At 41.0% G+C, this 16,651-nt stretch overlaps 2 protein-coding genes across 2 annotated transcripts; both read left to right on the forward strand.

Moving 5' to 3' along the window:
• Positions 1-634: 634 nt before the first annotated feature.
• Positions 635-9,567, forward strand: Mmp3 (matrix metallopeptidase 3). Its single transcript, XM_027415181.2, has 10 exons — positions 635-748; positions 1,598-1,842; positions 1,935-2,083; positions 2,256-2,381; positions 4,269-4,433; positions 4,589-4,733; positions 5,713-5,846; positions 6,217-6,376; positions 7,970-8,073; positions 9,183-9,567. Exons 1-10 carry the CDS (start codon positions 635-637, stop codon positions 9,281-9,283), a joined length of 1,443 nt encoding a protein of 480 aa, XP_027270982.1. The 3' UTR covers positions 9,284-9,567.
• Positions 9,568-11,210: 1,643 nt separating this feature from the next.
• Positions 11,211-11,759, forward strand: LOC100759664 (histone H3.3A-like). Its single transcript, XM_027415191.2, has one exon. The coding sequence runs from the start codon at positions 11,226-11,228 to the stop codon at positions 11,631-11,633; it is 408 nt and encodes a 135-aa protein (XP_027270992.1). The 5' UTR covers positions 11,211-11,225; the 3' UTR covers positions 11,634-11,759.
• The last annotated feature ends 4,892 nt before the right edge of the window (positions 11,760-16,651 follow it).

Below are 16,651 nucleotides of genomic sequence, written 5' to 3' on the forward strand. Positions count from 1 at the left end.
GTAGGATTGTCATATAAAACAATCTTGTTTCTAATTCAAATTTTAAAAATCTGAAGGAAAAAAATAAAAGAAATCAGTGGTGGGTTTTTTCCTTTAGGTTTCCTTCTGGATATTCCATCCTGTGTGTGGAATATAGTATATGGGCTGTGGTGACATATAGTATTAAGTGTAGCTATCTATATAGGTATTTATTTTCCTTACCCACATCTCACTGTATTTAGCTTTGGCTTCTAGAAGTTCTGCACAACTTGGGCCTTTTACCAAGTTAGTCCACTTCTATCCGAGTCACAAACATTACTGTGTCTGAACTATAATTAAGTTTTCCAAATTAAAAAAAAAAAATCCCAGTTTTCTCTCCTGCCAGGCAGGAAGCATTTCCTGGCGATTAATCACTGTTTTGCCTTGCAAAATTCAGAAGGTTCAGAGAACTTGGTAAAGAAAGTTGTAACACCCTACTTTGATTTTCGGCTTTTGGAAGCAGTCCCATTTGGGTGGAAGCAATGATGAGTCAGTTTGTGGGTCATCCCTAAAAGCACTGTTACTCTATAAAACTTGGGTTCAGGAGGGTGTTTGTAGAAGGAGGTGGGCAGAGAACACGGCAAAGGCAGCATAGAGCTGAGGAAAGCCAGCGGAAATGAAGAGTCTCTTGGTCCTGGTCCCGCTATGGCTGTGTGGAGCAGTTTGCTCAGCCTACCCTCTGTATGGTGGTAGTGCAAGGGAGGAGGACACCGGTATGGAGCTTCTTCAGGTAAGTTGGCCTCCATGCTCTTCGGCAGGGCACAGCTTTACATTATATAGATCGGTTCTGACTGCTTGTGAATGAGTGATTCCACAGTGGAGGAGGCTTAGAAGCTGTTGGGTCTCAATATCACATGATTCTTCCTTTTGTATGAGAGGAAACAAAGGCCATAAATACTTTCAATATCACACAGCATGGCGGAAGCAGCAGCACTAACGCTGGAGGTAAAGGTGTGATAAGGAAAAAGAGCATGAACTGTGCCTTGCTTCGGACCTTCCTTTACAGTTTGAGTCCATTACATTTTAGAAAAAATATTAATAGTGTTAATAAATGAGAGCCTTGCCTAATTTTTCCCTAGCAAGCCACATCCTGTGAAAACTATAAAATTGGGGAAATTAAATAAAATTACCCTGACAAATATTCTCATAAATGTTTATTTATTCCTGTTAGTTTTCTTTGCACTAAATACTTATGAATTCATCCCCTCACTTTCAGTGCTTTAGTGGCAAACAGAGATGTTGCGTTTCAAAAATAAAGCAAAGAAGGAGGAGCTATCACTGACAAATTAAATGAAATAGTATGCTTATGATTTCAGTGAATGAGAAAAATCGGTTAAAGAGACTAAGAAAAGTAAAGCCCTTGCCTGGCTTTGAGTCCAGTCCTGTAATCTCAGGGTTCAGGAGCCAGATGCAGAAGAGCATGAATTCAAAGGAGTTTCTTGGTTAGATAGTGAGATACTGGAATGAATGAATGAATGAATAAATGAAATGAAGGTATATGAATACACACATTTACTAAAAATAGCAATAGCTAAAAGAGATCAGAATTGTGACGTAAGGGTGACATTGATCCCTTTAGAAATACTTAGAAAACTACTACGGCCTTGCAAAAGATGTGAAGCAGTTCACTGAGAAAAAGAACAATAGTCCTGTTGTCAAAAAAATCCAAGAAATGCAGAAGTTCCTCGGGCTGGAGATGACAGGGAGGCTGGACTCCAGCACTATGGATGTGATGCTCAAGCCCAGGTGTGGCGTCCCCGATGTCGGTGATTTCAGCACCTTTCCAGGTTCACCAAAGTGGAGGGAAACCCACCTCACCTATAGGTAGGTAACGGGTCCGAAGTTTTCACACGTGTTAACACTGTGTCAGAGTCATCGAGCAGCACACACTGCCTTCTTCCTCTTCTCTCATGCAGGATTGTGAATTATACACCAGATTTACCGAAAGAGAGTGTGGACTCTGCCATTGAGAAAGCACTGAAAGTCTGGGAAGAGGTGACCCCACTCACGTTCTCCAAGCGCTCTGAAGGAGAGGCTGACATAATGATCTCCTTTGCAGCTGGAGGTAAAAATGCAAGAACTGCCTGAAGCACACATTGCCCAGTGGTGTTTTACTGAGTCCTAATTAGCAATTGGTGCAGGTGTGTGTGTGTGTGTGTGTGTGTGTGTGTGTGTACATATATATATATATATATTATATATATATATATATATATATATATATATTCTCCCTTCAGAACATGGAGACTTCATCCCTTTTGATGGGCCTGGAGCAGTCTTGGCTCATGCGTATGCACCTGGGCTGGGGATTAATGGAGACGCTCACTTTGATGATGATGAACAGTGGACTGAGGACACGACAGGTTAGTGCTCTACCTCACAGCATGACTTAGTTTAGTTTCTTTTCATATTTGGGCAAATTTTCATAATCAGCTGTACTAATGCTAGAATGTGTTCTGGATTCCAGTGGAATACATTTTTTGTTTTAATCATTGCTTAGTGTATTTCCAGATAACTAAAATGCATTTATTTTTCTAATAAGCACAATATAAAATCTGTCACTAAATGTTTGACCTGTCCAACTCAGATGTGATGGTTTTTGTCTTATCCTATATTTTGTTGTTATCCCTTAGAACCCTGTTCTTTTCCAATGAGAGACAGAAAGGGAGGGGATCTGGATGTGATAGGGAGGTGGAGAGGAACTGGGAGGAGCAGAGGAAGTAGAAAATCTAATCAGAACATATTGTATGAGAAAAGAATCTATTCTCGATAAAGGGAAAACACTACATTTTTAACAGTTGTGGATCTTGTGTGATCTACAGGCTACTATTACTAAAGACTGCCTAATGGTATCAAATTGTAGATATTCAGGCAGTACAATAGAGCACTACTTGACTCTTGTTTTTCCCCTTTTACTTTTCAAACTAGAAGCCAAAATGAAACTTCAGAAATCTGAGATTTTTGTTTATTTTGGTTGGTTGGTTTTATTAAGCTCACCTTTTTGTGATTTCTGGTTAAGATGAATTTTGATCAGTTTCCGAAAGAGAACTATCCCTGAAGTACAATGAACTGTCTAGGCAGAAGATTTTTTAGTTCTTATCTTCAGGGATTGACTAAGTTTTCAAAACTTGGCTGAAATAAATTGTATTGCTTTTGAGACTGAACTGGATTCACAATGAAAACATAAACTGATACCTGTTGAAAATACAAATCTAGCTTTTACACTGAATAAAATTCATGTTTTGTAGAATTAGCATTTCCCCCAGAGGACCCTTATTCAAAATTAGGACACACTCTGGCCCACAACATCCATAGGGAATATTTAGGAAAGTTCTGCCAGTCCTAATCACCTCACACATCCTGATCTCAGCACTGAAGGCATTCTTTCACACAACTCTAATGAGAATGTGAATACAGTTAGAGTCTAAGACCTCATTTATGATAAACACTTATGCATGTTATGTTTAAAACCAATTTTACAAACCCTATGACATCTGTATCCTTAGCCATTTTTGGCACTTGGTATGTAAAAGGATGATGAAGCTATAAAATGATGTAGGTAAAATCCGATAGAAAGAGTAGGGTTCATGCTGGGCGGTAGTGTCACACACCTTTAATCCCAGCACTTGGGAGGCAGAGGCAGGCGGATCTCTGTGAGTTCGAGACCAGCCTGGTCTACAAGAGCTAGTTCCAGGACAGTCTCCAAAGCCACAGAGAAACCCTGTCTGGAAAAAAAAACCAAAAAAGAAAGAAAGAAAGAAAGAAAGAAAGAAAGAAAGAAAGAAAAGAAAGAAAGAGTAGGGTTCCGGTTATTTAAGGGTTTTAGAATTAAGATGAATACTACCCTGAGATTAGTTAGCTGATATTGAAATTGTCAAATGCTAATCACATGCTGGAGTACTTTTAGCTTTTCCTGGACAAAGGAAAAGAGAGAGCTCTGATATGCTAAACAATAAATAACAGGCTCCATTTCTAACAACAATGAGTGAGACCTGCTGTTCAGACAGTTTGAGGTCAAAGAGAGGGACCACTGGATGAGTTTGGAGACTTTAGATTGATTTCAAGCACGAGTTTTAAAATATACTGTTTTCCTGCCAAGTGTGGGGTCAGTCTATTATTCAACGAGACAGCAAACAAGGTGAGTACAAGTCTGTGTGTTTTCAGGAAGTAAATGAATGCTGTGTCAACTGGCCCATATGATGTAGATGTAGTTAAGGATAAGCAACTATTATTTATGATTTCTTCCATAGGTACCAACTTATTCCTGGTTGCTGCTCATGAACTTGGCCACTCACTGGGCCTCTTTCACTCAGCCAAGCCTGAAGCATTGATGTACCCAGTCTACAAGTCCTCCGGAGACCTGGCCCGCTTCCGTCTCTCTCAAGATGATGTGGATGGCATTCAGTCCCTCTACGGTGAGTGACGGGACAAAGGAGTACTTGAGGCTGTTGTGATGTTACATAAGTATTTGTGATTAGATTCAGAGTCCTTGGGGGTGTTTGGGGAGCACAGAATTGACATGCAGGCCACATTTCTCTTAACGTTGCCTCCTTTAACCTGTTCCCTTTAGGACCTCCCCCAGCATCCCCTGATGTCCCCGTGGTACCCACCAAACCTAACTCTCTGGAACCTGAATCATCGCTGATGTGCAGTCCTGCTTTGTCCTTTGATGCAGTCAGCACCCTTCGGGGAGAATTCTTGTTTTTTAAAGACAGGTCAGACCCAAGAACCCTAAATTGCTATCTATTTTTATGAAAATTGCTTAGAAAGGGCAATAACCAGGAAAACAATCAATATAAGCATTTTAAAGACAAACTCTCAAGCCTGGACTCTCTCAGATCTGACACTGACCTTTCCACATGTTTCTAAAACTGTCAAGTTCATTTTTGAAGCTGGATAGTTTGATTCTTGTCACTGAGGTTTTGTCCCCAGATGTTCTAGTCATAGGCTGTTGTTTAGAGGGTAGAAATGATCCTCAGAGCACAGTTTATCTGTTTAGAGGGTAGAAATGATCCTCAGAGGCAGAGTTTTATCTTTACTTTCTTTCAAAATGACACTAGGAGAAGCATCATATTTTATCGGTTCATGTACTGCTCAGTAAGTATGCCTGGGAGAAAACATTCATCTGCATGAAAGGGAGCTGAAAGTTTTCTTCCCCAGATTTCTCCACACTTAAGCAATCTGGATATTTTGAGAGGCCCAGACTGGCTGGAAGCTGTTATGCTCTTGCCTCTTCCCAAGTGCTAGGATTAGGGGCTGTGCCACCATACCCTAGTTCAAGATCTCTTGTGTATCCTGGATGTTTCTGTACAAGGATATATTTATACATCACACCCATGCACAGGCACACACACCTCTCACTCACTGTCTATCTTTTTGGGTAGTGTGAGTGGTACTTTAATTACCAATTACACACTGTTTCACATTTATTACATGTACTTAAAGCTTATGCTGAACTAATTAATTGACATGGTGGAGAACTTTGGTTTCACAGATATTGCTCTGGGAATCTATGACAGGAGGTCTGTTGCAGTCTGAGAGAGAGAGAGAGAGAGAGAGAGAGAGAGAGAGAGAGAGAGAGAGCACTAGTGGATGAGAGAACATGGGGTGAATTAGCACTGACACCCAGGATAATACACTAAAGATAAAAGGCTGTTTTTCAAATGCTATTTTTCTTTTACATCTATTTTTTAGGCATTTTTGGCGAAAATCTTTGAGGACCCCTGAGGCTGGCTTTTATTTGATTTCTTCATTTTGGCCCTCCCTCCCTTCCAGCATGGATGCCGCATATGAGGTTACTAACAGAGACACTGTTTTCATATTTAAAGGTGATTCTTCCACAACATTGCTTTAACTTAGTGAAACAGCCTTCTGATGGGAAAACTGAACAGGGCTTTACTATGTCAAATTCTGTTCAATTAAAAAATAGCCAAAGATAATAAAGAAACACATAAAACCAACATTTTATTTATAGTTAAAAAGTGAACTCAGGGAGATACATTGACTGGGTTGAAAATCACCTCATTTGTTCCTAGCTCATTGTTCCCAGCTGTGCATTTTTGTTGACTGACCATCCTAGAGCTAAGGCCTAAATCTATTCACCACAAAAAGACAAGGTGCTAAGATTGTATTTCCACAACATCCTTACTGGACTTTTAACATGACTGCTGTTTCTGTTGCTGTTTTGTTTCTGTACAGGGGATCAGTTCTGGGCTGTCCGAGGGCACGAGGAGCAAGCAGGCTACCCTAAAAGCATCCACACTTTGGGTCTCCCTGCAACTGTTGGGAAGATTGATGCCGCCGTTTCTGACAAGGAGAAGAAGAAGACGTACTTCTTTGTAGAGGACAAATACTGGAGGTGAGATGCTGTGAGGATGGTTTTGTGAAGAGACTGACTTGAGAGTTGCTTTCTCTCTCTGAGGAAACACTTCCCTTATCCTCACTCTCCTTTCTGAACGAGGACAGGGATTTTGACAACTGTGGGGAGGGCTTGGAAACACAGGCATTTCTTAAGTGTTCCTGTTTAGAGTGTGCCTCCCCACTCCCCAGCCCCGCCCCCACCCCCGCCACACACACACCTCATGTAGAGCCCCTCTTCTCTACCTGCTAAATCCTACATATGCTTCAAGCTCAGACTTAATTCCCTCCACCTTCATGAAGTCTTTCTTTCTGAACTTCAAGTCCAACTGGCCTTTATGTCCTTATTAGGAGCCCACACCTCAGTTTATTGCTCATTTCCCAGTGCCCCAGAGCCTTCATTGACTCCGGTGTGTGCATTGATCTTGTCTTCATCTCAAGGACTTCAGCTGAGCTCATATACGGATAACCTCTGCCTGGCTAGAAATGAGACACAATAGCCAACCAGTTTCATGGTTTGCACTAATGACTCCTTGCAGGCTATCAGTCCAGGTATTGAGACATCAAGATAGACCATCCAGCGTGCAGCCCATTGGTCAAAACCATACTTATTTACTTTGATTCCCATTCAGTCCATTTCTTAGGGGCTTCCATAGAAAACTTCAAGGTACAGGATAGGGAAAAGACAGACAGCCTACTTATGGTGGTGAACTGGAAAGTGTATTTTTCATTTTTAATATTCAACTCTTAAAATTTGTTTTATTATTTTATTATACAAGCAGTGTGTGTGTGTGTGTGTGCGCGCGCGCGCGCGCGCGCGCGCGTGCGCTCATGTGTGCACCACATTACCACATTCAGCCAGTGCTCTTGGAGGTAGAAATATGCATAAAATTCCTCTAGAACTGGAGTTACAGATGGTTGTGAGTCACCATACGAATGCTGGGGACCTAACATGGGGCCTTTGTAAAAGTAGACAGTACTCTTAACAGCTGAACCATCACTCCAGCACCAAATGTCCCATTTCTATGTATGAGGGTTTATCTGTGTGAGAATGTGTACACAGGCATGCAGGTGCCACAGCAGCCAGAAGAGGGGATCCACAGATCCCCTGGTGCTGTAGTTACAGGCAGTTGGAAGTCACCTGACTGTGGATGGTGAGATGAACTCCAGTCAAGGGAGAGAACAGCAAAAGTGCTGGTAACACTGAGGCATCTCTCTAGCCATGGTAATTGTATTTCTGACCAGTATCTCAATCCACACATACACTTGTTTGTACACTTACAGGCATATGTGTGTATACATGGTTGCATATTCACATGCTCATGCCCTTGTGGTTGAAAGGAGATGAAGGTTCTCTTGTCCAGGCTTCAGAAGAACAGTAGCAAAACATATTGCTGTAGTAGGAGATTGTTGCATTCCCAGTGCAGCTATGGTTTTAAGAGCTAAGTTTTACCTTATTAAAAACACATGGTGCTAAATAAGCTTGACATTTATGTGCAGAACTTGGGAAGGTCACTAGAGTTCCACAAGCTTACAAGTTTGGGAAGCATGCCCTCCATGCACTGCTGAGCTGTACTTCTTTCATTTTGTGCAGATTTGACGAGAAGAAACAATCCATGGAGCCCGGATATCCCAGGAAGATAGCTGCAGACTTCCCAGGCGTGGACTCGAAGGTGGATGCTGTCTTTGAGGCATTTGGTAAGGGGACACTTACTCTGTTGGCAATGGGTCTTGGAATGCTCTGTAGTGTGAGAAGACAAAAGAGGATTACATAATTTTTAATAACAAAGTTTTGAAAATCAGTACTTTCTGCTCTCCCAAGATTTTCAACTCTTTTGCTTTTGTGGGCAATTACAGTTCTCCTTCAGGTGAACGGTTTTGACTCTTGAAGCTGATTAACACTAACTCTTCTAACCTATGCACAAATAGAAGACCAAAGTGCTGGCAAGTCACTCCTCACATTGTGAGCTCTTGCCTTACTTGATCCATGTTATTACAAGGCTGCCCTCAGTGGTGGCACCCGATTTACGGCCAATTGGCCTTCTCCACCCCATCTGTTTCCACTACTCAGCGTCAGACTTTCTCTGTCTTTCCTGACTCGGTAAATGACAGACAACACTGGTTCCTTGTAAATACTCATCTGCCCATGCATCGAAGCTTAAAAGAAAATTTTTTCCTATGCAAGAGTAAGCTGGTGATCTTACCGACACCAAGTGCCACATCTGTAGAGAAAGAGAGGGTATGGTGATTAAAAATCAGTTACCCTAGGGCCAGAAATAGCCCTTGGGCTAGAAGATGATGAAGGGGAGAAGGAGGGCTGGGAAGAAAGAAAATAAATCATGGTTTCAAACAAGCAGGGATTTTTTTTTTCTAATTGGAAACACAGACTCGGTGTTGTCTCCTTCTGTCCCTGGAAAATACGCTGAGGCAAATATTTGCATCTGCCTAAACTTCAACTGGTTTACCAGAAAGATGGAATTAGATAGATTTACTTCACAAAGCTCTTTCCCAACCAAAGTTTTAAAACTAGTAGTTTTGTTAAATGCTTAACATTGTTCCTGGCACAGACTAAAGACTACAGAGACACTTTGTGGTGTTTTATTGTTGTTTTCTCAGAGGATCAAGGATTTGAACATTCTAAGCAAGGGTTTGAACATACAACTTTGGACACTCTAGGCAAGTGCCCTACCACTGAGTCACATCCCTGATTCTCTCTGTTTTCCACTTACCTCTTACTGAATTTTTCATCTCCCCAATTTTTTACTTAGAAGAAAGTAGCTCACATTTTCTCTTGTCTTTACATGCAGGATTTTTCTATTTCTTCAGTGGATCTTCACAGTTGGAGTTTGACCCAAATGCAAAGAAAGTGACACATGTATTGAAGAGTAACAGTTGGTTTAATTGTTAGAAGAGATTTGAGGAAGGCTTGGCATATTTTAACTGAAGATCGACAGTTCTTCGTCTTTGTGAACTGAGGTGGTTCATTTCCCCCAGTATGTGCTATGGCAGAAACAGATGGAAGCCATGGATTTCACCAGCAAGCCCAAGTTATCACAGGGCATTGTGAAGCACTGCTTAGCTTGTCCATTGTCACATGGAGAAAATGAGGTGACTCCTGGGCAATAAACAAGTAACTGTATCTATGTAAATGGTTTGCCTTTATTTAATAAAGATGATGTATCATTTCTTTAATCATGGACTTTTGTGTGCTGATTTCCAGAACAAGTACTCAGCTTCTTGGGCACTGGGGACTGAGCAATGCACAGCTTGAGATGCTGGGCCACTGGAGGTAGATGTTTGCGGTCTCCACCCCTGAGCTTATCCATAAAGAAAAAGTACCACTCGCTCACCTAACACACCCCTACAAACCCGAACTAGACTTCATATATCTTTGTCATACCTAATGGAAAGAGCTAGGGGTGAGTCTCATTATAGGGCTGGCTTTTAATAACTGCAATGAATCCTACACTCATAGTAAATAATCTAGTTTGAATAGCTCATTTTACAGGTGAGGGAATCAAACCTATCCCTTTAACTTACATATTCCCTCAGTACTGTCATCCCCTGCCTCAGCCATCAACTTCCCTCAAGTCTACCATGTACACACATGAAAATATAATCTTTTGCTCATTTTGTATCTGTGTGTGCCTTGAGGTGAATGTCCATTTGTAAAAGACAATTCAAAAACAGGTTTCTCATCCCTTAGTAATACTTGAAGCTCAACACCTAAGTATTCAGTGGGCTGCCACTCACCTTTAGACTATCCATCCATAGAAAATAATTTATTAATCATGTTCCCTGTGTGGCAGGCATTATGCTAGATTGGAGACACAGAAACCAGGAAATATGCACACAATTCCTGACTTCACTGGGGTTATTATAATTATCATTAAAATCCAACAAGATATGCAAGTCATCACAAATATGAAGAAACACTTAAAATGTGAAGGAGTTATAAAAGAAAGCACACTTTTGTGTATACTTCTAGGAGGCTCTTCTCAGAACGGTGCACTTTCAGGGAGATATTTGAGAATATTTGAGGCTGGTGGAACCCCAAAACAGAACCAGACTGTGGTGGGAGGGTTGGTAAATGAGAAGAAGCCCTTGATCATAAACAGAAGACAATTCGTAGCAACCCTCTATAGAGACAGTCAGCATCAAGGAAGACTTTAGAACTTGGTGTGACCTGGCTTCTGGCCCCTTAGCCTTCACTCCCTATCTCAATTCTGTTCTGTAGATTTTACCTTCAGGCTGGCCCTAAAGACTCCAGAATGGCTTAGTGCCTATTACCTTGGGAATGTTTGGTCCTGGAAAGTTCAGAGTTCTGTGTTTACAGGAAGTGAGGCGTGTCTGAGCCCCAGGGTAGAAGGAGGGAAAGCGGAAGCTAGGGGTCTAGCGAGGAATTAGGGATAAACCAACAGAAGAGGTGGTGATGAGAAATATATATATATATATATATAATATATATATATATATATATATATATATGAGAGAGAAGGGGTGAATATAGCATTGAGGCTTTTTAAATAGTGTTGATTAGTCATGATACTTGGTGTGTAGCCCCCTGTCCTGAACATTGTGTTTTTTCTGTTTCACAGTGCTTGAAAAGTATATGAGGATTGACTTAAGAAATTCAATTTTTGATTAGTTAGATTAATGGGAGCTGTCTAAGTGTTTAGAAATACTAGTGGCTTTTAAGTCCATCCACATAAAAGATATGCACTATTTGAAAACTCATCCACATTAAAAATCATTATAATATGAATACCGATTAAATTTCACTTTTAATATAACTCAGGTAGGCCGAGCTCCAGCCGAAGAAGGGGGGTAAGTAAGGAGGTGCTCTTACCATGGCTTGTATAAAGCAAACTGCCCGCAAATCCCGTGGTAAAGCACCCTGGAAACAACTGGCTACAAAAGCTGCTCGCAAGAGTGCGCCCCCTACTGGAGGGGTGAAAAAACCTCCTCGTTACAGGCCTGGTACTGTGGCACTCGGTGAAATCAGATGCTATCAGAAATCCACTGAACTTCTGATTCGCAAGCTCCCCTTCCAGTGTCTGGTTCAAGAAATTGCTCAGGACTTCAAAACAGATCTGCGCTTCCAGAGTGCAGCTATTGGTGCTTTGCAGGAGGCAAGTGAGGCCTATCTGGTTGGCCTTTTTGAAGATACCAACTTGTGTGCTATCCACGCCAAACGTGTAACAATTATGCCAAAAGATATTCAGCTAGCACGTCGCATACGCGGAGAACGTGCTTAAGAGTCCACTATGAGGGGAAACATTTCATTCTCAAAAATTTTTTTCCTCTTCCTGTTATCAGTAGTTCTGAATGTTAGATATTTTTTCCATGGGGTCAAAAGGTACCTAAGTATATGATTGCGAGTGAAAAAATAGGGGACAGAAATCAGGTATTGGCAGTTTTTCCATTTTCATTTGTGAATTTTTAATATAAATGCAAGATGTAAAGCATTAATGCAAACAAAATGTTTCAGTGAACACATTTCAATAGTTCAACTTTATAACAATTATAAAATAAACCTGTTAAAACTTTCTGGACAATGCCAGCATTTGGATTTTTTACAAATAAGTAAATTTCTTATTGACAGAAACTAAATAGTGTTTGTAGCATTTTTATCATACAGTAGATTCCATCCATTCACTATACTTTTCTGAGTTGTCCTACATGCAAGTACATGTTTTAATGTTGTCTGTCTTCTGTGCTGTTCCTGTAAGTTTGCTATTAAAATACATTAAACTATAAAAAAATATAACTCAGATAGTTATTTTAATGCAATTCAAGTAATTAGGAATACTTTATATTTAACCATATTAATCAGTTAAATATAAAAATCAGTGCAAGAGATGCTACTTATGTTTATTTAAGTATGCTATGTAAGAAGCACAATGACACGGCTAGAAATGAACATAGACCTTTTTATTTTTGAGACATGGTCTCACAAAGTAGCACTTGCTGGCCTGCAATTCATTGTGTGGACCTGGCTGATCATGTACTTAGGATAATCTTCTTGCTTCTGCCTTCCAAAGAAGTGCTGAGATGACAAATGTGCACCGTCATACCTGGCCGAACTTAATGTCTTGAGAACACTTCAGCATTGACTTTCAGGAAATGATGATAATGAAAAACTATCAAGAAGTATGCAAAAATAAAGCCCCCAGTAGACATGAGAAAATTAATTCAAGCAAAACTTTGGCAAACACGACTGTTTCTGTTTTAACAGAGAAAGGATATATGTGTGTGTGTGTGTGTGTGTGTGTGAGAGAGAGAGAGAGAGAGAGCACGCACGCGTGCGCACACAGACACACACACACACACACACACACACACACACACACACACACTTGTCCTATAACTCTCATCCATGAGACAGGCATTGCTATAGCGGTCTTACGGTACAGACAGCCATTCTTCAGACAGGCTGCACAGCTTCCTCAGGGTGTGAAGATGTAAGTAGAGACTTGTCTGATGCTGGCTTGCCCCACCCACTCTGGTGCCTGCCTACTTTAGCTGACAGGGACTGATCTGGAGAAGTGATTAATAACGAAGCTGGTAGAATAAGGAGAGACTGATAGAGGTAAGCCAGAGCCGGAGAAAGACAGAAGAAGTGGTTGGTCCTCCAAAGCAAGTTGAGTTAAGAGGTAGGTCGAGAGACCCTGGAGGTGTTCAAACCATGAGACTGTGGGTTACACCTCAGACACAAACCATAAGAAATAAAGAGGTTTGTGTGACTAAGACTACCGAAAGCTGTGAACTCAGACTCTGTATCCTAAGCGGCCATCAGAGCGGATCATTTTCACACCAGAATGTCACTCCTGGCTCTGTAGCCTGTTTCTGTATATACAACTAGGACATATGGGACTTCAGCCAGTGGAAATATGGAGAATTTGAAATATGTCTGGTGTTTGGGTTAATATTCTAGAAATCAGTCTCTTAATAGCTCAAGAAAACACTACAAGACAAGAAAAATGTACAGACAACAAAATGGATTTACTGCTGGGAGTCCCTCTGTTGACTAGGTTCTGTTGACTAGGACCTCATTTCGGGGAATATCTTAAAGGCTAGAAAACTCACTGTGCCATCTCTGTGATTGCATCATAAACAAGTTAGCTAAGGCAGTGTTGTCCTCTCATAACCAGCGTCCAAAGCTGCAGACACTATCTAGAGAGCGGATAAAGCCACACTCAGGATCATTTCAGCCATTTGGTCTTAGAAAAGTAAACAAACAAACAAAAAGAACCACAAGCATAAGGCCCTTTTCAGACAATCAAGCCTAGTAGGAAATATCTCTTTAATTTAGGCATCACTTAAATATTTGCTCATTCCTTATACATTAGTTCATTCATGATTATTTGTAAAAATCTAGGAAGTTGATGTAAAAATTCCCAGTGGCAATTTGAGGACCTTTTTGTCAGGAAATAAGGGTAATTAGATCACAGCTTCCAGCAAAGTAGGGAAGACTCTTCAGGGAAGAGGGCCAGGGTGGTAACATGGAGGCCTGAGGAAGTTAATGGGATACCCTAAAGTCTTTAGACACTATTTCTATTTGAGAATGCAATTTCTATGCCAAGAGTGTGCACACGCTTGTACTGCCATCACAAATACTTATGTTCAAATGACTCTGCCCCTTACCTGCTGTGACCTAGAACTTAGGGTCAGTGGGCCATTTAGGCCTAAAAGGAAACCTTATGTGGCCATGTATAGGGGTGAATAGATACATGATAAATAGACAGATAGATGATAGATAGATAGATCACTAGAGTTGAACCATCTTTTCCTACATGCCACTCCCTAACAAAACACTATTAAATCATCACTATTAATATTTAAGAGTTTCTTGTTAAAGACCGCTTAACACATGTAGTAGAAAATAGAGAAGGAGGAGAAGCAGTTCAAATGAACTAGTAACATTCAAAAGGCTGCTTCCCCAAGTATATAAGACACAAGTTGAAATTCAAAGACTGAATTTACTATGGAAAACACAAATACTTTTGAGGCCTTTCACAAGGTACCCAGAATGAAACAATCAAGAAAATTTCGGACTCATTTGCCTGTGTAGAAAGAGCTGGGAGTCAGATGGCACAGTTACCCTCAGGAAAAGTCCTTTCAGGCATGTCATTCTCTGGGACAACAGGCAGAAAGGTAATGTCCATAAAATTATACCCAAAATAAGGGGTGGGAGAGGAAGATTCTCCTAGAAGATGAGAAACTAATGCTGATACAAAGAACAAATAGGGTTTTAACTTATTTTTATCTCCCTGTAAACCATGTCAATTCTAGGCATTACTCAACTTCATTTTATTGAATCCCTCAATTTATTAATTATTGTTCTCCAATAATCACACACCTGTCTACAACTTACCTGTGGATATTAAAGTTCTGCCATGAATAACTAGCTGAGATTAACCACTTAGCAGAACTTATTTCACAAATTCTTTTGTTGTTTTTGAAAGAAATTGAATAAAATGTTACTTTAAGCTTCAAGTTTCCAACCCCTGTCTGCACCTGGACAGAATATGAAACTTCTTCAGGTTTATGTTAATGGTTCTGGGATTGAACCAGGAGACAGTGGTGACCTTGCTGAAGAAGGTGGGTCATACAGGGCATGAGCAAGGCCCATCAGAGAGCCTCCATTTCTATCAGGGGACAGGGAGACAGCTTGGTGACCAAAGGCACTTCCTGTGTGAGCCATGAGACCTTAGTGGATGTTATCTTTTAACACTATTTGAATAACCGCAGAGGTGAGGTATAGAGTAGGGAGCTATTGGGGAAGGAAGGATCTCCCAAGGAAGGGGAAATAGAACATACGGAGATAAACAGAAGGGATTGGGAGGATTAAACTGGGAGGAAGAGCAGAGTAAGGGAAGAAATATGGGGAAGAACTGCAAACAACAGGGTATTTGAGAAGTCATACAAAAACCGACTACATCAGAAGCCTCTTAAAATACATATGGATGTGAACGGAATCTTAATGGAATCACCAAGTAATGAAGAAGTCAAAGCCTCAACTGGACATCACTCAAATCCAAGTGAAACCTGCAGTGAGTGTCAAGAATGGGTTGCATCTAACTGAGTTGTTGTCAAAGGTGTCCCATAACCACCACCCCCCAAACAACTCAGTCTGTTACCAAGGCTATTGGTTGCTCTCCAGAAACTGATGTTTAGGCCCTATTGCTGAAGACAACACCTTCGCAACTCACTAAACATGCAGAAGTTGAGCTGGTGCTTTCCTCGGGCCTTCATTCCTACTGACTAGTGTTCATGGTACTGAAAGGTACCCTGCACACTACCAGAGGAGAGAGGTAAACACCAAGCTGCAAACCCTGTGATCTACAGTCATGGCCTGTTTGCATGATATGCTGGTATAATGGTGGCACAAACATTGTGGGAGTAGCCAGTAACTATCTGATTGGATTTAATGCCAGCTCCATGAGATGGAACCCAAGCCTGACACTGCTTGTGAGACTAGATAGGCCATGGACCTAGAAGAAAACCAAGCACTACTGTTCTGCTAAAGGAACATAGCAGTAAAATTCCTAATGACATTCTGCTATACCCATAGGTGGGTGTCTCAGTCATCATTAGAGAAAGATAGGACTTAATACGGAGATGCGTAACTGGACAATATGCAGAGAATGAGAGACTTTGAAACACCTACTTCTAACTGGGATGGCTCCATCAAATCCCTCCCCTAAGGGCTCAGGGAACTATGCGGAAGAGGAAGCACAAAGACTGTGAAAGCCAGAGGGGATGGATGACACCAAGGAAACAACACCCTCCAGTCATAGCAGGACTGACGCACATATGAACTTAACAGAGACTGTGACAGCATGCTCAGGACCTGCACAGGTTCAAAGTACAGGGGGTCCCAGTGATGGGATGGAGAAGTAGACACAAGCTCTCCTCACCAACCAAGAAATACACCCACTTGATAACTGCTCCAGAAGGAAAAGTTTGTTTCTCCAAGGAAGTCTCACTGGGGACACAAACCACACTTAAAGTCAGGCCCCATGCCTAGCAGTAGATGACAAACAAAATGAACTCAATAGTACTTTACTGGTCTTCTACTTATAGGTATTATGGTTTCCGATTTTATATTTTTATGGTGTGTGTACTTGTGTGTGTGTGTGTGTGTGTGTGTGTGTGTGTGTGTGTGTGTGTGTGTGGTGTCTCTTGCTATTTCTTTCTTTTTGTTAGTTTGTTCGTTTTGTTTTATCCTTGTTTGTCTTTTTTATTTTTCTGTCTTTTTTAAGAGAGAGAG

This window comes from Cricetulus griseus, chromosome 4, assembly GCF_003668045.3.
Source record: "Cricetulus griseus strain 17A/GY chromosome 4, alternate assembly CriGri-PICRH-1.0, whole genome shotgun sequence".
Taxonomy (NCBI): Eukaryota; Metazoa; Chordata; class Mammalia; order Rodentia; family Cricetidae; genus Cricetulus; species Cricetulus griseus.

What these genes read in the sequence shown, in the direction of transcription:
- Mmp3 (XM_027415181.2), top strand. Translation starts at nt 635, where the DNA reads ATGAAGAGTCTCTTGGTCCTGGTCCCGCTATGGCTGTGTGGAGCAGTT. An exon ending in TTCTTGTTTTTTAAAGACAG is followed by an intron (nt 4,734 to 5,712) that starts GTCAGACCCAAG and finishes TCTATTTTTTAG; the next exon opens with GCATTTTTGGCGAAAATCTT. An exon ending in GTAGAGGACAAATACTGGAG is followed by an intron (nt 6,377 to 7,969) that starts GTGAGATGCTGT and finishes CATTTTGTGCAG; the next exon opens with ATTTGACGAGAAGAAACAAT.
- LOC100759664 (XM_027415191.2), top strand. Translation starts at nt 11,226, where the DNA reads ATGGCTTGTATAAAGCAAACTGCCCGCAAATCCCGTGGTAAAGCACCC.